This window comes from Lissotriton helveticus, chromosome 9 (genome assembly GCF_964261635.1).
Source record: "Lissotriton helveticus chromosome 9, aLisHel1.1, whole genome shotgun sequence".
Taxonomy (NCBI): domain Eukaryota; kingdom Metazoa; phylum Chordata; class Amphibia; order Caudata; family Salamandridae; genus Lissotriton; species Lissotriton helveticus.
In genome coordinates, this window is record NC_136070.1 from 631523625 (window position 1) to 631546417 (window position 22793).

General features: G+C 50.5%; 1 protein-coding gene across 1 annotated transcript in view; it reads right to left on the bottom strand.

Annotated features, from left to right (window-relative positions):
* The window catches only part of SART1 (spliceosome associated factor 1, recruiter of U4/U6.U5 tri-snRNP), a 414579-nt gene that overhangs the window by 178300 nt on the left and 213486 nt on the right, over positions 1–22793 (bottom strand). Inside the window, exons 6-7 of the mRNA XM_078660694.1 lie at positions 11429–11503; positions 9547–9646 (exon numbers count right to left, since the gene is read on the bottom strand). Coding sequence (XP_078516820.1) covers positions 9547–9646; positions 11429–11503 — 175 coding nt within the window. The remainder of the gene's footprint in view (positions 1–9546; positions 9647–11428; positions 11504–22793) is intronic.

Genomic DNA, 22793 nt, shown 5'->3' on the forward strand with positions numbered 1-22793 from the left:
TGAAACTTTATCAAAGGACTCCCACCTCAGTGACAGAGAATGAATCAAGCATGTAAATATAAGAAAGTTAAAATGCTGGAGAAACAGGTCAAGATCACAGGAGTCGTTCAACAAGTGTTTTACTCAATGACCTTGGATGGATTACCTCAGCTATTACTCCAGGCTTCATCTGTCATCTCTGCTTCAGCTGACTGAGAGAAACTTGCTTCTTATAATTCCAACTGTCTACCCATCTACTGCTGCATTATTATACCAGCCTCCATTAGGTTTTTCAGTCAACCTCTTCTAGTCTGTCAGATTGTCAATGCAGCATCTTTGCAAACTTTGTCTGTATTTGCTCAAGTATTTCAGCACCTGCTTGTACTTTAAACTTGGAGGCCTGAGGTCAGGTACAAGGTGGAACATTAATTTAGTGTCAAAATAATAGACTATAAATCATCTGATGGAAATTAGTCAAACACATACAAATGTTGTGTGGAGAAGCGAAGAAGAGAAACACCTTCACTATGCAAAATGAAGTTTGTGGTTTATAAAAAGAAAAAAACATCCCTAGTAGAATTACTGTGAATGGGCAAAAAAGGTGCAGGTTTGGAAAAGTCCTGCAGAAACTGTTGGTGAAGAATGGATAAAGGTTGAAAGAGGTGAGGTCTGAGTGAGAAAAAGGGGCACCTGGATCCCCCAAGCCCACTGCATAATGTTTAAACACAGAGCAAAGTCTGTGGTGCCTGCCTGCAATGGAGACAATTCTCAAATATAGTTGGGAAAGGGGGAGGGAAGGAGGGGCGGATCAACATGTACGTACCAGGAGAATGTTAAGAAGATTATACTTGGATCCTGGGTTGCACAGGTGGTTTGGCATTTGTTGGGAAGGAGAGGAGCAACTGCCTAGATGCTCTTTCCTGAGCACTTTCTCGGGTTCCCTGCTAAGAGTAGGTGTGCTTTATAAATACTCCGAGTTGTGCAGTTCACCGCAGCCCCCAACCTAGGCCGCCCATTTCCTGGTGCAAGCTACGTTGGAGCTGTAGGGGTAACTAACTTTCTTTCACCGTTTGTGCTATTGTTACTGTCAAGTGTTTTACCGTGCAACTCACCCATCCCATGGGCATCCTCACTCTGCTTTTTAAATCCCATTTCAGGTATCTATCGCCTTGTTTTCAGCACAGAAATTCCCTAGTCTACTCCTCGGCTGTCAGGTTTAGGGACGTGTTTGGGGGCCGTCTTCTGACACGCTCTTGCACACTTCAGCAGGCTGCCTGTCTCCCAGTCCTTTACCACTTGGACCCTCCACCCTTGCTGCGCGCGCACCCTCCCGGAGTAGCCGGGACAAGTTGGAGCGAGATAGAAATGAAACAATCATTGGCATAGCCAATAGGTCACACCTTGGGGACCTTATAAGTGTTTAGCCATGCAACAGTTGATGTTGTTGCACAAAGGATATTGTGCTGCATAACTAAATACTTCTACGGTCCCAAAAGAGAGACCTATTGGCTATGCCAATGCTTCTTATCAAATGGATTCTCTGTTTATATTTTTCTTGTGCCACAACATTCAGCAAGATGTTCACCGATTGTTCTGTATGATGAATTGTTTTCAAAGAATTTGATGGAAGGAAGAGTTTTGCTACTTTCAAAGCTGTTCCTGCTTGCACACTGTATTGCATTAATACACATTGAGCTCTACTTGTTTTTGTAACTAATTTGTTCTAACATCTCCGGCTCATATTAGGTTAGAAGGAGCAATTCAAACTTAAGAAGCTTCTGGAGATACTGCGTGAAAAGGGTCTTACTGTGAAATATTTGGGCCATGAGATTAGTAGAAGGGGCGTGGAACCGAAAGCGTCCTTAGTTGAAGAGATCAGAAACGCCCACACCATCTAATAAGGATGGAAGTTTTTGGGGAAAGGTGGAAAAGGTGGAATTTAATGCCAAAAATGTCATGAACGTCTCTTACAAATCATATTCTTTGAGACAACTATTAAAAGAAAAATGTGAATTTAAAAAAAAAAAAAAAAAGAAGGAGCAATTCAATATTCATGTAGTGGGCTGGTGCTAAAAAGGTAGGGTTATTAGAAGTTTTAAAAAATACAAATTATGATTTGTCGGGATACTGTTCACGCTAAGCTGGCTTAGCACATTTTTAGGTCTCGCCTGAGTCAGCGCATGAGCTGCTCTGGCGAGACATTTAGTGAGTGGGGCTTTTGAAAATGCTACCACACTTGTGGCGGTCTAGAGCTTGCAGTTACGCGCACAAGCACGCGTGCCTCGCTTCGCCTCTCCATCTTGCGCTTCAACTCTCCTCCCCCACCACAGAGCGCGTCTAGGGGCCGCACGTCTTTTTGTTGCCTGTATTTATCCTTAGTGGCGTTCGCTGCGCATCATCACACAGCTTGGCAGCTGCACGCCTTTTATTTTTTTCAGTACAATGCCCGCAGCCTCTTCCACCTTTAACACTGAAGGTCTCTCCCCATACCCAAGGCTTTAGAGTTGCTGCCTCAAAATCCCTAGTGGCCAGGGCGAAAACGGGGCAGGCTCCTTAAAATGGCTTCTGATCACTGCAGCAGAACAAGCGGTTTCATTTAACTTGCATGCATCCTTTATCTTGTGATTTCGACATCTTGTTTCTATTCTAAATGGCCCCACAGTTCCTCATCGTTGTTTAGCCCTATTGGATGTCTGCTCTGTAGGTCTATTATATATTTAGATTCCAGCACCCTTAGGGCTTTTACCCGGTCCCCACCTCTCTCTTTTCTGTCCACCTGATCCAGGCAGAAGAACGTGAGAAGATCTCGGTTACTGTTGTGGTGTGTTTCAAAGTGGCGTGCCACCGGATAATTCTATGTCAGGACCTGAGGCTTCAGATTATGCTTTTGTACATTCTCCACTGCTTTATTACAAAAGTCGCAGCAGCCAAAAAACAACCAAATAACAACAGCCCTGCTTTAGAACTAAGGATATGGGCAAACAGAAAAGAAATGTCCGTAAACCACAACTCCCATGAGTCACATTAGGCAATCCATAATATAGTCCTTTCTTAGTCTCCACCGCAGCTAGATAGGACGTCCCTCTCATGACCACTTCCTCTTTCTTCGCTGCTTCGCAGCCAGTTAAGTGTTTTCCCCCTTTTCTCCTCAGTTTTATATTTATTGTGGATCATTAGGGGGTTCTTCAGTGTGTAATTGATTTGGTATTTATTGTGGGGTTTATTGATGCGCTCCGTTTTTCTTTCAGAGCCCATTGTCGGGCGCGGGAGCACTTTCTTGCGCCTACGCGCCTTTGCCCTGTTCTCGGCCGCCTCCGGCCACTAGGGGGAGCCAAAGCGTCTCGTTCCCCTCGGCGCGGTGTCTCGTCAGAGAGCCGCGCTGAGGAGATCGCTTCTGCCTAACGCTCGCCCGGTCGCCTCACCTTGACGCTCCTTGAGCCGGTACACAGCCCCACAATTAAATTGCATTAATTTTGACGCCCCGCTGGGGTCTGTACTGCGGTTCTTACCGCGCTGCCGCCTGCGGGCGTTAATTAGCACTCGCTTTGAGAAGCTTCCTGTCAGTAAGTTGCTAGCGCGCAGGGAGGCGACAGAGGCCCTGTCTTTTACAGAGGGCCAGCGCGCTAGTGGGGTGATTGCCCCTACATTCCCGGTTCCACTGGGCATAATAATACGTGCAGACTTGTTTCTGCCCCAAATCATATATACAGGCTATAGCCTGTTGCCCTGTCATTCCATTAGATTTTGACCCTCCTCAGACGGGGGACAGTGTGGTAGTGCTAGGCACCTGGTTGAGATGGGGGACGAGTTTTATGAGGATGAGGAGTCACAGGGCTACCTCAATGATGATGAGTTTTATCAGGCCATAGATAGCTCTATATATAGGTGCGTCACGGAGATAGTGGGACCTATGGAGGAGCGCCTCTCTGCACGTATCATACAGGAGTGCGAGAGGGTGACTCAGGCACATCTAGGGGTCCCAGTTAATCCTGCAGCCCCGACGGGGAGTTCCCCCCAGTCCCTAAGAAGCCCTGTAAGGAAGGGGTGTCGAGTGGGGCGAGTGGTGTGGATAAGGACGCTTTCGAGAGACTGCGCGACGCATTCTTGGCGAAGGCGATAGATCCCTCCTCGTCGTCCTCCCCAACCCCGGGCCCCTCGGGAGCCCCCGCCAGTTCAGCCCCTTTGTCACCGGCGCCAACCTCCCCAGCGGACACCGATGACGACGAAGGGTCGGAGCGTTCTTGGAGGCCTTCGGGCTCCGCCACCGAGATACCGCAGGATAGTTCAGGTATGCTGGACCCGGACGAGATAATACATCCGAGGTCGGCGGCCTGGGCCCCTGGGGAGAAGGTGGCGAAGTTTGTCGCTGGCCGCCTCAGCAAGCCCTTAGAGAAAGAGGCAAGGAGCTGTTTGCGCGGGGAGTGCCCTAGACCTACGCTTGAAGGGAAGGTTGCCCTGACCCCTGAGTTAGACCCGAAGATGGCTACCTTTTTAGCGAAATTTGTTAAGGACCCTCGGAAAGGGATTGATCGCTCCTGGCGGGCTTGCCAGGACAAGCTGTTAGATGCCATAGGCCCCATAACGAAGATCCTGGACATGGCTGAAGAGGCCAAAGTATCCGGGGCGGTCATCTCCCCTGAAGTCCTCTCTAACTGGGCGCAGAGAGTAGTGGTGTTCCTGGGGAATGCGAACTGCGCATTGTCCACAGAACGCCGAAGGTCCCTCCTGATTAAGTTAGATCCTAAACTAGGAGACCTGGCCTCTTCTGAGGCAGGGGCGGTAGCCCAAGGAGGTCTCTTTGGAGAACCTTTTATTAAGGAACTGGGGAAGTTCGTTAATACCTTTACGTCCCTAGATAGGGCCCAGTCAAACATCAAAAGGGTCTTCCACCAGCGTTTCTCCAGGGGGGCCGGTCGCGGAGGGGGCCGCGCGACCGGCCGTGGTGGTCAGCAAACGACCAACAGAAATCAAGGCTCCGGGCGAGGGCAGTACAACTCCTCGCAAAGCTACAATAACTTCTATTCTACCAGAGGACAACGCTTCCGTGGCCGTGGTGGATTCAAGAATGCTGCCGGGAACTCCTCCAATGGTGAGTGTAATCTCGGCGGACGAGGTCCGCGTGGGGGGTCGTCTGGCCTTGTTTCCAGAGGCTTGGGCCGCAATCACAGCGGATGCCTGGGTTTTACAGACTATTCGAGGTTTCCACATAGAATTCTACGATCAGCCCCGACAAGTCAGGCCACCTCCTCCTATCGTTTTCTCGTCTGCGGACGCAAGCCTGGTTGACGAAGAGGTTTCGGACCTGCTTCGCAAAGGCGCCATCTGCCCTTCTATTCAGCACCCGATGGGGTTTCTGAGCAACTTGTTCCTGGTAGACAAGGTGGATGGTGGCAAACGCCCGGTTATCAACCTCAAAGAGTTCAACGGTTGGTTAGTCTACCGACATTTCAAGATGGAGGGGATTCATCTTTTGAGAGATGTGCTCCTTCCAAACGATTGGATGGTGCGCCTGGACCTCAAGGATGCGTACCTTGTGGTTCCCATTCATCCTCCGCACCGTCGTTTTTTGCAGTTCCGGTGGGGTGGGTCAGGTGTTCGAGTTTACCGCCCTTCCTTTCGGGCTTTCTTCAGCCCCTTGGTGTTTCACCAAACTCCTTCGGCCGGCGATGGAGGTTCTACGGAGCCAGGGCATCCGGATGATAGTCTATCTGGACAACATCCTGCTGATGGCTCAATGCCCCGAGCAATTGGACCTCCAGCTACGCCAGACCATTGCCTTACTCCAGGGTCTTGGGTTTGTGATCAACAGCGGCAAGTCCGTTCTGATTCCGTCCCAGTCTGTGGTATTCTTAGGGTTCACCGTGAATTCCATTCAATGCACCCTCAGCCTTCCTTCTCGGAAGCTGGGGAAGATCCGTCACATCCTCCGCCAGACGATCTCGCGATCGCACACCTCTCTCCGTCAGATTGCCCGGGTGGTGGGGCTACTGTCTTCCTCCATCCAGGCAATCTTTCCGGGCCCCTGCACTACCGAGCCCTTCAACGCCTCAAGGCGCATCACCTCCGACGGGGCCTGACGTACGATCAGGTGGTCCCCCTATCGGACGAGGTGAAAGAGGAAATGCGTTGGTGGCTCGCACATATGGAGGCCTGGAACGGCAGGGCGATTTTCGGTCCGGTACCAGACTTGGTGATAGAGTCCGACGCCAGCCGTGCAGGCTGGGGCGCTCGCTGTGGAGAGTTTTCTACAGGCGGCGCCTGGTCATCCGAGGAGCGGGAGCTCCATATCAACTGTCTGGAGTTGTTGGCCGGGTCCTTCGCGATCCAATGCTGGACCAAGGACACAGTCCGTTCTTGTGTCTTGCTTCGCATGGACAATATCTCAGCGGTGAGATATGTCAACCATCTGGGAGGCCCTCGGTCCAAAGCCCTTTCGGACTTGGCGAAGGTTTTCTGGACTTGGTGCCTAGCGCGCCAGGTGTCGGTGACGGCGGAATACTTGCCGGGTCGCGACAACCAGGTGGCGGATTGGCATTCCCGATATCTGAGGGACTCCAGTCAATGGAAACTCGACCCTCAGGTATTCAAGTGGTTGGACGATACCTGGGGCCCGTTCTCAGTGGACCTCTTTGCGTCCCGTCTGGACTTCCAGCTCCCACGTTTCTTCAGCTGGAGGCCGGACCCTCTTGCAGAGGCCACGGATGCCTTCCTCCAGGACTGGAGCAGGGAGAAGTCGTACGCGTTTCCCCCGTTCTCGATGATACTGAGAGCGGCGGCCCATCTGCGCCGCCAACTGGCGGATGTGGTGATGGTGACCCCCTGGTGGAGGTCGCAAGTGTGGTTTCCGGTTCTTCTGGAACTTTCCTGGGATTCTCCAATCCTACTCCCCCGGTTTCCGCGACTTCTTCTCAGCGCGGACGGGGAACCCCATCATCTGCTCACGCAGAGCTCGCTTCACCTCATGGCGTGGAGGCTTTCGGGCGACGTTGGTCGCTCCCGGGCCTTTCGAGACCGGCTGAAGATTTCCTCTCGAAAGCCTGGGCAGGCAGCACGACAAAGCGTTATCGCTCTGCCTGGAATAAGTGGTCACGCTGGTGTCTTCGGCGACACTTGGATCCCTTGGTCGCAGGCGTCGTTCCTGCATTGAATTATCTGGCGGAGTCGGCCGCGGCAGGTCTGGCTTAACGCACCATCAATGCAATGCGATCGGCGATCTCGGCGGGCCATCAGCCCGTGGACGGAGCACCTCTAGGAGAGCATCCTTTTGTTTGTCGTCTATTGCGGGGCGTTCGCCTGTCTTTGCCGCCAGAACCGCGTTATTCGGTTCTTTGGGATGTTAACCTAGTGCTGAATCTGTTGTCATGGCCGTCGAATGAGTATCTGTCCTTGAAGGAACTTTCGGCGAAATTGGCTATGCTCTTATGTCTGATTTCGTGCAGACGTGTATCGGATGTTCGTGCCTTGGATGTCACAGCGAGGGTTTTTTCCCCTGACGGGGTGATTTTTACCTTGGGGCGTCGCACGAAGTGCGCTTCACGGTCGATTTCTTATCCGAGCTTCGCGGACTCTCCCAAGCTGTGTGTGGTTCAGTGTTTAAAGGTCTATGAGGACCTAACCTTGGAACTTCGCCCTCCGGGCGAGCGACAGCTGCTAATCGCGCTGCGTAAGCCACACAAGGCTGTCTCTTCTCCCACCATCGCCAGATGGGTACGGTGGATCATGCAGGAAGCAGGCATTGACACTAAACAGTTCGGTGCACATTCAGCTAGAGGGGCCATGGCCTCGAAAGCTTTTGCTGTAGGAGCCAGATAAGAGGATCTGATGAGAGCTGCGGATTGGTCTTCGGACTCCACCTTTAAGAGGTTTTACTTCAAACCAGTGCTTGATATTGCCCATTTAGTGGTGAGTAAGCTTTAAACTAGCATAATCTGAAGCCTCCGGTCCTGACATAGAATCGAAATTTGCCTAGCAGTGTAACGGTAAGTTTCAATTCTATTAAGGACACGGAGGCGAGGATTATCCCTCCCGGTCTCCGGTGGAGATTACCCGCCCGTACTGCAGTAAGTAATCTGTTTTCCAGTCTCATGTGGATGTAACTTGATGATGTGGACTTTACGTGATTTGGACGTCCTTTCACGGCTGATATTGTGGCAATTTTTCTCCATAGGAAATGAGGGTGCCAAGCAGGGTCAGTGATGACATAGCGTGCCTCGCGCGAAGAAAGAGGAAGTGGTCATGAGAGGGACGTCCTATCTAGCTGCGGTGGAGACTAAGAAAGGACTATATTATGGATTGCCTAATGTGACTCATGGGAGTTGTGGTTTACGGACATTTCTTTTCTGTTTGCCCATATCCTTAGTTCTAAGGCAGGGCTGTTGTTATTTGGTTGTTTTTTGGCTGCTGCGACTTTTGTAATAAAGCAGTGGAGAATGTACAAAAGCATAATCCTCGCCTCCGTGTCCTTAATAGAATTGAAACTTACCGTTACACTGCTAGGCAAATTTCGATTCTTGTCCAGATTTGTTATCACACGCATGTGCTCCAATATATGCTTTTTTGCCGGGTTGATTGTGCTGCCAATATATCTTTTTGAGGAAGGGCATTCTAGACAGTATATGGCAAAGTCTGAGTTACGATTGAGAAATTTCGTAATTTCTCTTGTGGGTCGTGGGTGATTGGGTCTTCCTTCATATTTGGTTCTTTTTTTGCTGTATTTGCATGCCTTGCAGTGCATGCAGGGAAAGAAACCTTTAATGGGCTTCATCCTAGTCGCTTTAGGTGGGTCCTCGAAGTGACTCTGTATCAAGTGGTCATTAAGAGACTGACAGCGTCTGTAGGTTATAGACGGATGTGCAGGTATGATGTTTTTTAAATAAATATATATATATATATATATATATATATATATATATATATATATATACACACACATCAGATTCAAAAATGATAAAATATAATACAGCTGTAATTCAAAAAGAAGCTTAAAAAACTTCAAAATGACAGATCAACACTCTCTAGGATGTTCACAGTCAAGAATCCACCATCCTTTATGTTAGGCCCAAACAACATTTAGTTTGCATCCTATTTATTAAGATTGTGCCTCTTTATTATTAAAAAACAGGAGCCTTGACAACCACCACCACCACACAAGACTGAAACAGTGGCTGCTAGCTCCGACATTTCTCTGAAAAAAAAGTTACAGTGGCAAAATGCATTCAGAAATTTGAATCTTTTTGTTGGCTAAAAAATGCAAACGCCAAATGCACGCAGCTCTCATTTGGCCCACTTGAATAAAGAGGAACTGTTGCCATGAATATACATCATGTAAAGTAACGACAAATGCTAAAATCAGACATGCAGTATATGTTGATGTAGTCTGTTTCAAAATCAGAAGTATAGTTTTTAAAATCAGTTACAGAGAATGCTGCAAAATCAACAGTTTTCAAACGAGTCCATCAGACTTCAGCACTCAAAATGCAATGGTTGCACCATACTCTGGTTGGCAAATTATTCATCTGCCCTATCTTGAGACATTTCTTTCAAAACAAGATGCTCTTCACTGTGTACCTTTGTCTTTTAGCGTTAAGACAATGGTGCGTCCTTCTTGAAAGGAGTCGATGCTATGTTCCACTGTAAGCCCTTGCAAGTCACGAGAACTGTATCCTTCCTGTCAGAACACACAAGAACAGTTTAGAGTAAAATATCAGACAGAACTTAAATGGACATATGATGATCACACAGATTCTCAACAAACAGGACTCTTTTTGCTTACAGTAAGAAACATTCAAACAGATTGTACTGCAATACAAATACCACTATTTTACCTCTTATGGTTCATAAAATATTACTGGCTGAAGCCGTATTTTGGCCCATTGCTTTGAAGTGCATTATTATTGCGTCTTGGGAACCTTGGATAAACGACACAGACACCTGCTGCATAACATTTTGACTGCCATAAAAAGTTATCCATGGGTCAGCTTGCTTTTTGATGCATTGGAATGGCGTGAAAGTAATTAGTTTGCTTTCTTCTCATTTCCCATCCCTTGTTGCAAATTTATGTGGGGTTTATAAGACACAGATAAACAACAATATCAATACAGAATTAGGCAAAACACTGCAACAGGAAAACCCTAATACCTTTTAAAAGCAATGATCTTGGAAAAACTAGATTACATGGTACAACATACATTTGTATGACAGTTCCTGGTGCTGCAATATCCAATTATTACATGCTTGGAACTTTTAAAAGAAAAAAGTAAACAGTTGGAGCACAAAATCAGCCTTTGCGTCATTACTTTACAGTTTCTTTTATGGTCAATATGTGTGCCACAACAGATAAGGGAGAGTTAATCATATTTGCTTAGCCAAGACTGTTATTTTGGTATTTTCTCAAGGCGCTTAGCCAGCCCCAACCTGCTGTATTTGAATTTTTGTAGTATTGCCTTGGTATAGGGTTTGGTTTTGATGCTTAACTAACAAATGTATATTTTTTTATTGCTTTGCAACTACACTGGTATACATTATGGAGAGGTTGTTTAGAACTCTGCCAGGCTTGGGGAACTTCACTTTCAGAAACAATAAAATAAGTATATCAACATTTTGTAGGCTGAAAGTACTATCTCCTTGGTGATAAGACAGAACTTTTAAGTTTAAGACTGGGAAGTTTGTCACAAGCAGAAGCGCAGTTTGAATTCAGAGGACATTAATAAAAGGCACATCTCCGGTAAACCAAAGACAAGGCAAATGTACTCAATGGGGCTTCCTAATGCTTGAAAAATTTCGATCTGTGGCAGCAGTTTCCTTTTCGGTCTATGGGGTTTTTGAGCTGGCTGAATTTTGTTGATTTCTGAACTCTGCCATTGATTTGCAATGGCGACAAAAACCTATCGGGGAGCAGGAGAGACGCAGTGAATCCCTGATGAAAGCAGAATCGGTAGTTGCTGCCAGAATCAAGCAGAGTTATGCAGTAATTTAACATATGGTACAACAACATGTAGAATCACCTCTACTGTTTAACACGTTCACAAGGTCAAACTTGGTGAAATGTCCCCAGAGAAACAGGCTATAAATTGGGGATTATTTGAGGAACTCTGCGCTGCTAAACCAATTACCCCAGTTACTACCCAAAGAAGATCTTGGAACTGCTAGTTAACTACACATCCTGACAGGACATGCAATTACTTTCAAATATAGGACAAGTAATTTAAGTGCAAAATTACTGCATAAGGAAGTTGGATTTAGTTGGAACGGGGGCGAGAGAAGAATACCTTTGGGAACAGCCTTAGATTATATTTTTAGCAATACATCTCCACTTTCTATAACCTACCAACCCGCATAGCAGCAGTAATTTGAGGTCCTAGTTTTCTGCGTTGATCACATTGTAAAATGTAAACATAGTACTTTGAACCCCCATGCCAACATTTCCTACATATCCGCATTACTCACTCACCTTTATTTGCCCAAACTCTTTTTCCACAAGATTGCTCACACCAAATTCCTGATCCATTTCCTCCAAAAGTTTTGCCTGAATTAAAAAAAATATATAGGTTTGTTAGTTTGTATCTTGGGTTGCAGAATGGCAGAAAAGCAGCACTGGGTGTTTAAATACCAGAATGAAAAAAGGTCATTATATAAGGCTTTCGATATTCAGAATTTGTCAGTGTTGTCCAGGTATTAGTTCGACTTAGGTTTTCCAGTTGTTCATCATAGAAGGCACTGTTATGGTAAGGGTTTTGCAGGGGAGCTTCGTTAGTCTGTGGGCTACTGCACCCAGCATAACTGTGACAAGCCGCCTAGACTGAAGACCCAGCTGCATATATCTGGAATAAATGCATAATGCTCTATCCTGAGGCAATATTCTTCAGCCAGGAGCCATTTCATCAACTATATTGTGGGTTCCAGAGCACTGAAACTAGTCTGTAAAACCCATCTCTGCATTGCATGCAAATTGCTTGTGCTTAGACAACTGTTGCATTTTTAAAACTCAAAGGTAGCTTTGGAGCAATTCTCAATCACGTGTGCCCTGGTATTCCACAAAAAATAACCTAAGAGACTATTTCAAAATGTTGGAACATTTGTCTTCCTACCATAATTTTGAATAAAACATAGGAATCAATTGTAAGTTACATTACCAAATATGGATTGAAAAATGTGGTAACCACTTGAGAATGATACTGGAAGACAAGAATAGTTAAGATGCGTCAAAGAATTTTCAAATGATTCAAAAGGGAGCAGCAACCTGCAGTCCAAAAATGAGCTTCTCATTCAAGATAGTGGCAAAGTTGTGAAAGGTTTTGACTGTGCTGGGCAAAAAGGCCACTGATAAAGCTAATCAATGTTGTTCCAATAGGGTGAAGAGTTGTCAGCAGCACCTAGGCCTTTGATGGGCACAGCTTAATTTAAAAAAATTATAATAACACTAAGTGAATGCGATAGATGAGTAAAGGGTTCCATGTAAATTTTATTTTAAAATATGTTCCTAGAACAATACCTCATTTTCAACCATGAGGGGATAAAAATAAAGACATGACAAATCTTTGGGATCAGTTGAGTAAGAATGAAGTAAGCGAGTTCTGTACTTTGTCTGCAGACAACATTATAGTGCCTCTACAAGAGGAGTTGATGGTCTATGGTGTCGAAGGTGGGGGACAAGTGGTGTAAGATCAAAGCCCCCACTCCAATGTCATCTACATGCCCCCAATGAAGACCGTCCAGAGTAGATATAATTCAATTCCGGGGGGGCGTGGCTAGCAGCCGATGCGGACGGACGCAGCCTAGAGAGGCTCCCGACCCTCAGCCCAATGATCCGTATTTAATCCGGAATCAGACGTGGGATCCCCGTGAAACTCTGGTCGATCCCACAATTACTACCTGTGCCTGCTCTGGCCGAGTGGCGTGCCGGTGGGACAACCATAGAGGGCGAACCAGCCAGCGGAGTGCCCGGGACAAAGGAACATAAGATGGCGGCCTGAAAGTGATCGGCGGCGGCGGACAGACGACGGTTCCATCCCGGAGCCCAACTGCACGGGATTTGCGGGACTATAGGCGAACGTGCACAAGACTGGGCCCGATTTGGCGCTCCGGTAGATCCGAACTTTGGGGGAGCCGGTGCAGAGCCCGAGCGGCCTGGCGAGGTCCCGGCCCGCAGAGGCCAAACTTTACGCCCCGGCTTGAGGGCCTACAGCCCCTGGAAGTGGCGCCCCACCGACTGGAGTAGCGGCGAGACGACCACCACGAGTAAGGGGGAAGCGGACCAGAGAGCCCGCGACATCTGCGGCGGTTAGCTGCGGGACTGCAGTGAGGTCGCAACGACAACGACCGGCAGCTACCGGAGGATCCGACCCCGAGGCTCTGGGACCCGCAGGTGAGGGAGCGGCGAGGGAGGCACGCAGGGATTGCCCGGGGGCCCGCCTGACCCACTCTAACGCAGCCAGTGGGGAACCTGGACGACCTCAGGGGGATCCTACCTGACTGGGAACTGCACTGTGTGCCCCGAACCTAGACCCAACTGCCCTGCGGGTGCACCCCGGTCCCGAAGACTGACAGAACGGAGGCAGGCCCACCACCGGACAGCTAGTGCAGAGCACCGGGCGTGGGGAGCGCCGTCAAGCGGGGGGCCCCGCCTCACCAGGGACAGTTACACCCGGACCCCGACATCAGAGCCTCCTACCACCGGGGGTGCGACATCAGCCTAGGCGCGCGGCGTGGCAACTGGGGTAAAGCTGTAGAGACCCAAACAGAGGCTCCAGGCCTACTACGACACCACCGGCGTGGAACCCCTGCGCTGGCCAGTGTGGTGCCCTGGGAGTAGGCGACGACAGGAGGGACTGCCCCACCCCGGGGAAGAAAACTCGACTCCCCGGCTTTGGGGCCTGCTCCCCCCCTGCGCACGCAAGAACCCGACCAGAGGTCCGGCGCAGCAACCAGTGAGGCACACGTCCGCAGCGAGGAACCGCCTGAAGGAGCAGCGTCCCAAGTAGGTGATCGGGAAACCAGAGCCGAGCGTAAAAAGGGATCCGAACACAGCTGGGCTCCACCACTGAGAAGGGCGCCCACAGAAACTCCTACTGCTCCCCTGAGAGGTGAACACACTGCCGCAGCGGCGGGGTCCCTGGGACCTAACAGACACCTCCGACAAAGGGGCGACAACCTCCGCAAAACGTGAAACACAGCCACCTGGACAACGCGCACTTCTGCCGAGGGGCGCGCATCGGCCATCTACTGCGAGAACCGGCTGCCAACGACTGCCTTGGCGGTGCCCGCTGATCCTACAGGGGCGCGATGGGAAAACCGCGGGGCCCAAAGGGGGATGGCGGCCCGACCACGGACGCTCCAGAGAACACTCAGCAACCCACGTCGGAGTTGCAGCTGATGCAAGACAAGATCCTCGAAGCCATTGCAGCCACGAAGGATGCCTTACACCGAGACATTGCTCAGGTATCGACGGGTCTGGGGCTCCTAAGAGCTGACCATGGGAAATTGGCCGACAGGGTCAAAGGGACAGAAGTCACTCTGAAGGAAATCGTGCCGGAACATAAAGCAATGACAGGGAAGCTTACCGAAGCGTTGGACCGCATACAAGCGCTGGAGAGGCGGGCGGAAGACGCCGAAAATCGCAGTCGACGGAACAATGTGCGCCTAGTGGGCCTTCCGGAGAAAAAAGAAGGGGCAGACATGATGGGTTACCTAGACGAATGGCTCAGGACAGTGGTGGCCCCAGAGGGCCTGTCCCCCTTCTTCACTTTAGAGCGAGCACACCGAGTACCAGCCAGACCCCCGAGTCCGGGCCTACCCCCTCGACCAGTGGTGATCAAACTACTTCACTACAGGGACAGAGATTGGTTACTACAACGAGCAAGAGAAATGGGTCCCTTCCAAGTAGACAATAGTAAAGTCACATTATTCCCGGATTACACCTTTGAAACTCAAAAACTACTTGCCTCCTTCCTCTCCATTAAGAAAGAACTGCGCACAGAGGGGCTACAATACTCGCTCTTATTCCCGGCCAGGCTCCGAGTAATAGTAGATGGAAAAGCTTTATTCTTCACGACATCAGCGGAGGCGTGGGCCTGGTGGGACACCTATAAGGCTGGGACGGACGAGGCCCGCATCAGAGCTGAAGACGAGCTATAAAGGCGCCCAGCGAGAAAATCCAAGAGACTCCGGAAGCATAGGCAAGAACCGAAAAAACCGACGGAATCTCAGACGGGAGAGGAGCGGAAAGCAGCACTGCAAGCAGTGAAGGAGGTTTCGGGCGCAACATCAACGCCACTGGAGAGAGAATCGAACTCAAAGGAGTTAAGAACGGGCTCGGAGACTGAACTATCAGAGGTGGACAGCACTAGGGGTCCGAAAGTCACCTCACAAACAGCGGAAGAAATCTTCGGCAGCTGAAAATGAAACGTGAGGGACCGGCTGTGGCAGAAATAACTGGTATGGCGCACACGAACACTAGAGCAGGCGGCCGTAAGACTGAATTACGTGAGTCTGGATGTACACTGAAGGGCGGGGGAACAGGTAAGGCAACTGAACGTAGCGGAAGCTAGTACACGCACCCAGACGCCCATAAGGCCACCGCAGTACAGACTGCGGAGTAAGAAGGTTTGAGAGCACGTTGCTCACCAGTTTGGATGGGGATAACTCTTTTGCAGTTAGGTCCTGTTCTGGGGGGGGGGGGGAGCCCAGAGAGGTTGGGGTGACTCAGGGCAAAATTGGGGGAGAGGGGGGAGGGACTGAGCTGGAGGGAAACTGGGCTCAGAGAAGGGGATTTGAGGGTTTGCTGGGGGGAGGCGGGATTGATGTCAAACCTGTTGTCTGGTCACAAAGGGACATGGATCTAGTCCGAATCCGACAGGACAATGGATAATGTGGGGTCGTTAAAATGCGTGTCCTGGAATGTGCGGGGTCTGAACTCAATGGCGAGGAGACACAAGATCCACTCCTACCTGGTCCGTAGAGGGGTCCACATGGCCTTCCTACAAGAGACCCATTTAACTAAAAAAGAAGGTATTGCACTGCAAAGGCGATGGAGGGGGCACCTGTTCTGCACCGCGTACTCAGCGTTTGCTAGGGGAGTGCTGGTTTGGATTTGTGCGGGGGTTCCATTCCAGGTCACTAGGCACACTGTAGACCCAGATGGGAGATTTGTAGCAGTCGAGGGCTTACTCAGGGGTCGCCATATTGCACTCTGCAGCATCTATGCACCAAACGTGGAGCAGGCATCATATTTCACCAGGCTTTCCAGAATATTGGCTACCTATTTCACCGGGCCAGTGCTGATGGGAGGGGACTTCAACTCTATAGCGGATACCACATTGGATAGATCGCACCCACCGCTGCATACCTCCCCAGTACACAGATTAGCGAGACATAGGTCAGACTGGCAAGGGAAGTGGGACCTGACAGATGTATGGCGAGTTCAACATCCAACGGAGAGGGACTACTCCTACTCCAGCATACACGACCTCCACGTTCGCTTGGATGCCTTTCTATACTCTCAGCCGGTACTGCCGATGGTAACCCGGACCGAATATTTAACACGACCGATATCGGACCACAACCCCTTGCTCCTCACACTAGACTGGATGAACGAAGTTACACGGATTCCGACGTGGCGGCTTCGGCCCGATACGTTGGATGACCCACCGTTCCGCGCAGCGTTAGGGGACAGGATCTCCCAATACTTTGCGGAGAATGAGGGTACTGCTTCCTCCAGAGCTACGGAATGGGACGCGCTAAAGGTAGTGGTGAGGGGGCACTGTATAGGGAAATTCACGGGTGCGCGTAGGACACTAATGGATGATTTAGACAAAGCTGAGCGGACACTGAGAGTAGCAGAAAAAGAACGACCCAACCGCCCCGAACTCCAGGAAAGGGTATGTGCAGCGCGAGAGGCGGTAGCAGTGGAGGTGGAGCGCCTCCGCAGCTTTGACTACAAAACATACCTGACCAAAACTCTTGCTGAGGGGGATAAAACGGGGACACTCCTAGCCTGGCTAGCCAACCCCAATAGGGGCAATACCCCGATACTGTCCCTAAAAGGGTTGAGTGGCGAAGTCTACAACACTCAACCGGACATATTGAATTGCTTTAGGGCATACTATGAACGACTGTATAGCAGAGACCTGGAGAACCGACACGAGGCGATAGATGCCCTGCTGACCGAGATACAGCTTCCTCACCTAGAACAGGAACAAACTGATGCCATCGGTGGCCCGATCACCTTAACAGAAATTAGGGGGCCATAAAGGGAATGGCGCGCAATAAAACACCAGGAATGGACGGACTGCCCATCGAGTTCTATGGGAAATACATAGATCTTCTAGCCCCCAGACTTCAAATAATATATAGTGAAGCCAAACAGAAGGGTGAGTTACCCCACTCGATGCGCGAGGCGATTATGATTCCCCTATTAAAACCACGTAGGGAGAACACAGACCCGGCTTCGTACCGACCGTTGTCAATGTTGACAACAGATTATAAAATCTTAAGCACAATCCTAGCCACTAGACTGGTGGCCCATATGCGAGACCTGATCCTTAGGGACCAGTCGGGATTCATTCCGACCAGAAACACGTCGCACAACATCCGCAGGCTGCTTCGGCTAATAGCGAATCCTCCACCAAACGCGAGAGCCCCCATGGTATTGGCGATCGATATCGAAAAGGCCTTCGATAGCCTGGAGTGGAGTTACTTATACAAGGTGATGCAAAGTTTTGGCCTGGGCGAGGATTACATACAATGGACTAAGGTGCTCTATGCGTCGGCGGGTGCTAGAGTGAGGGTGGGAGCTTGGATATCAGATCGGTATGAGGTACACAGGGGAACTAGACAAGGATGTGCACTCTCTCCCCTATTGTTTGCTCTTGCGGTGGAGCCTTTAGCGGCGATGGCTAGAAGTGGTGAGTATTACCGCGGATTGGAGGTTGGAGGGACCCAACATTATATATCGTTGTACGCAGACTACCTCCTGTTGTTCTTGGAAAACGCCGAGGAGGCTGTGGAGGGTGCGGAGGAACTACTAGCGCGCTTCAGAGACGTCTCTGGTTTAAAAGTGAATTGGGCGAAAACTTGCCTCTTCCCCATCCGAAAGGCAGAAAAGTGTTCCCTGGCCCGTCCCGGGCTACGCTGGGAGCCTGACTGCCTGCACTACCTCGGGGTATATATCTACCACGAGCCCGCAGATCTACTGGATGGCAATATAGACCGCTGTATCCGAGAGCTGCAAGGTAACATGTCCTTCTGGGCCACCCTCCCTTTATCCGTGACCGGCCGGGTATCATTGCTCAAAATGATAGCCCTGCCACGATTGTTGTACTACTTTCGGACCCTTCCCATATGGATACCGGGAGCGATCTTTAAACGCCTAAAGTCCCTGATGGTGTCCTTCCTGTGGGGAACAAGCAGGCGGAGAATAGCGTTGGCGACTCTGACCCGCCCGAAGAACGAGGGGGGACTGGCAGTCCCTGACTCCGAGCTATATTACCTGGCAGCACAACTACAGTTCTTCACGCAAGAGGTAGCGAGGGTATACCGGGGCCCAGAGCAGGAGAGAGACACTGGCACCCCCCACCACGTGCTAGCTTATATAACCTTACAACAAAAGCTGGTACTTAGAGGGCTGTCCCACGAGGAACGGACGCTGAGACTATGTTGGAACCGCATGCAAAAGCGTGCCGGCCCTGACCACCCATATGCGCCCGAAATCCCGATAGGCATGATAACAGCGCTGCCACATGGTGGAGACTGGTCGAGACTCCAACTCTGGGAGGAGGCTGGACTACAGATGGTGGGAGACCTCTATGACGACGGAGTACTAACACCCTACCAGACCCTACAAGAGCGGTACGACCTCCCAAGAGGAGACTATTTACTCCATGCAGCCGTGGTGAGGGCTATACAGGCGCACTGGGGGGAGGGACTGATGGAACCCAAGACAACATTAGCCCGCCAATACACGATGATGGCAGCAGGGACGTTCAAGGCAGTTACATGCCTTTACTCCAGAATGCATACCGAAAATCTGCAACCTCTTACGCGCCTCAAAACTCAATGGGAGGCTGACCTACAGAAGGAAATCCCAGATACAACGTGGTCCCAACTAGTTCAGAGAGCCAGGAAAAGCACCAGAAACGCCAGCTTCCAATTGATACACCTTTACATTCTTCATAGGGCCTACCTCACCCCGAACAAAATAGCAACGTATTTTGGTGCAGAAGACGCAGCATGCCCCAGATGTGCGCAACTAAATGCAGACTTGTTACATATGTTGAGGGACTGTCCACATTTACATGACTACTGGAGAGAGGTGGGAGACACCCTGAACGAGGCGACAGACAGAGAACTGCACTATGACGGCGCGGTTGCTATATTAAACTGGTTTCCGCACACACGCAAAAACAAATTATCGAGCAAATTTATAGACATAGGCTTGATTATTGCAAAGAGGGAGCTAACCAGGGGATGGAAATCAAGGGCGGCGCCAACACACCAGAGATGGCTGAATGAGTTCCTGAAATGGGCTGCGGCGGAGAGCACAATTAGGTACCAGCTGGCCCGACGTAGACCAGATGAGAAAGCTCAGGAAGCAGCACTGGCGTGGGAAGTCCTGGTTCAAGCTCTCAGAGATAGTGCAGTGGAGAGTGAAGAGGAGGGGAGGACGTAGATCCAAGGACCCTAGGGGAGGCGGCACCAAGCCAAGCACCTGCACCAGACACACGAACACAATAACCGACTCAAGACTCCCGAGACGGACACCAGGGGGGAGGGGGCGGAGAGTGGAGAAGGAGAGACACATCTCAGTTACGATAGCGGACACGATACACTTTTAATGGGTGTTGGGGGGGGGGGGGGGGGCGATAAGTGTTAAAAGCAAAGAGCGGTAGACCGCTTGGGTTGACTGCACTAACCAGTTGAATCTAAACGAGGCTGCCGAAGAGTGGAACGCCGCCCGGCCTCCGGGATGTGGGTTATAAGGCTGTGTGCATGCTAACCGGATGGAACTTAAGGGCCGACGGTCCCGCAACAAAATAACTGCGAATATGTTGTATTACTTGTACTAAACTCTGCAATAAAAATTGTTAAAAAAAAAAAGATACAATTCAATTCCATATTCGACCTGGGTGGAATTCTGCTTGGTGATAATTATTCAGCTGCAAAGCTAGTACATTTTCTAACAATTTCTATAGGTAGGAGAGGAGGGATATAGGCCTGAAATTAGTTAGGGCTGTTGGAGTCAGGAGTAAAGTTTGTCCAACAGTGGTGAAAGAATGGAGGTTTTTCATGCCCTGGGGGCAATGCCCAATACCAATAAGCAGTTAAACAGATTACAAAGGTAGTCATTAAAGGCAGCATTCATATTGTTCACTTGTTGGGCGAGACAAGGATCAATGGGGGACCTGGAAGGGCATGAAGTATCAAGTGATGTAATCACTTTCTGGAGAGAAAGTGCAGTGAAGGATTACAGTAAAACTGCAGGCTGAGGAAACATACAGGAATAAGGAAGGTCTTTTGGGCAGGGTGAATTTTTAGATTCTATGACCGATTGGAAGCAAGCCACTTTTTACCAGAAAAAAAGGGAAAGATCACCACATGCATTTTGACAAGTGGCAGGGGAGGAGTGTAATCAGTACAGGTTGGTGAACATCTGATATTTATCACTCAATGTCACACGCCCATATGGGTTCATGTTCAACTGGATCAATATACCGCGCCTCTGGCCTGGTTGCCCCCTCGCTCCTCCGCGCTCCTGTTCCAGAGACCCCTGCTGTGCCAGACTTTCACCAACGCCAAGAGCAGCGCCCCAGCCGCCGCAGGGCCGCCCGCTCAAACCGATCCTGTTTTCCTGCCGCTTCCTGCCGGCGGCCTCGCCCCCTCGCCACTCGATTGGTGGACGCGACCCGCCCTCCCAGCTGACCCGCCCTCCCGGCTCCCCTCTTAAGGAGACCCTGCACGCACCTGGGCAGTGACCACCGCGCCTCTGGCCTGGTTGCCCCCTCGCTCCTCCGCGCTCCTGCTCCAGAGACCCCTGCTGTGCCAGACCTTCACCAACGCCGAGAGCAGCGCCCCACCCGCCGCAGGGCCGCCCGCTCAAACCGATCCCGTTTTCCCGCCGCTTCCTGCCCGCGGCCTCGCCCCCTCGCCACTCGATTGGTGGACGCGACCCCGCCTCCCAGCTGACCCGCCCTCCCGGCTCCCCTCTTATGTCGCCCCCCCAGCGACCGCGCAGCGGACGCGCGCAGCGGGAGCACCGAAGGAGCGCCGAAGGTGCGCCAAAGGTAAGCCCGTCCGCGCCTGGACCGCGCCCAGTGCCAGGACCCCTGGCCCCCACCGCCGGAAGCCGACCAGACGGACCTACGACGCCACCGAACTCAACGCACTCAACACCGGCCGAACCACGGGTTGCTACCGAGACGCACCCACGGACCCTTCATCTGCAACGCCTGCAAGTTCACCTGCAACCGGACCGGCTCCACTCCGGCAGTGCTCAAGACCTCGACGAGCAGCAACACCACCCACCTGAAGTGCATCCTGCTCAACACCCGCTCCGTCCACAGACACGCCGTCGAGCTTTGGAACCTGCTCGACACCACAGACCCAGACGTCGCCTTCCTCACGGAAACCTGGATGAACGCCTCCTCAGCGCCCGACATCGCCATCGCCATCCCGGACGGCTACAAGATCATCCGGAGGGACCGCGCCAACCAGACCGGAGGAGGCATCGCCATCATCCACATCACGACCGACACCGACGTCACCCTCGCACCCGCCGAACACCTGCACTTCCAGATCCACGTCAACCCCAAGACCACCCTCAGAGGCACCCTGATCTACCGTCCCCCGGGACCCCGCATACAATTCAGCGAAGACATCGCCGACTTCATCAGCCCGCGCGCCCTCCCCTCCGCTGACTACATCCTCCTCGGGGATCTCAACTTCCATCTGGAGAACAACAACACCTGCAACACCACCACCCTGCTGGACAACCTCGCCAACCTCGGACTGAAGCAACTGGTGACCACCCCCACCCACTACGCCGGACACACACTCGACCCGATCTTCTCTTCCAGCAAGGACATCGCCTTCAGCCACACCACGGAACTCAACTGGACGGACCACAGCTGCGTCCACTTCAGCTACAGAAAACCCACGCTCCACCATCACCAGCAACAGGCTCCCCGCAGAAGCTGGAACTGTAGTGTAGCTCCTTTTTTTTCCCAATAGGCTCTGCGCATTGGAATAATACCTACAGCAGTAAAGGCCTAGACCAGACGTTAACTAGGTCTACTACTGTCGATACTAGACTTAATTTTTTGGGTTTGCCAGCTAAGCTCAGAGTTCGCTAGAAACTTTCTCGAATGTTCAGGAAAGAATTACCTCCCCTGATTAGACAAGAAGGGATTTAGTTTCTGACAACCATAGAACATGACAACTTTGCTCTCCCCTAATCAAGAGTGTATCTCGAGAGTCGTGTGAACAAAAGGCAATTATTTTACTCAGTCAGTACGTGCATTCTTAGTCTCATCAGATTGTAGAGAAAAGGAAGAGACGGGCGTGTTCAATAAAAAGGTGTTATTTATTGATCAGTCTCTTTTCTCGTACAAGAGAAATGGATCGATATTATTGCAATACTTATAGTTAAGTAAAGTGCATACATTAAAAGCAATAGTATAAAATAATACTGTAAAAACATTGATATGGTTTCTGAGCCATATGATGTTTAAAATGATTAAAATATATTTACATACACATATACATTTGACTAAACGTACTCAACTGGTGTTTCTAAATACGCCTACCCCGTGTACCTGACCTAA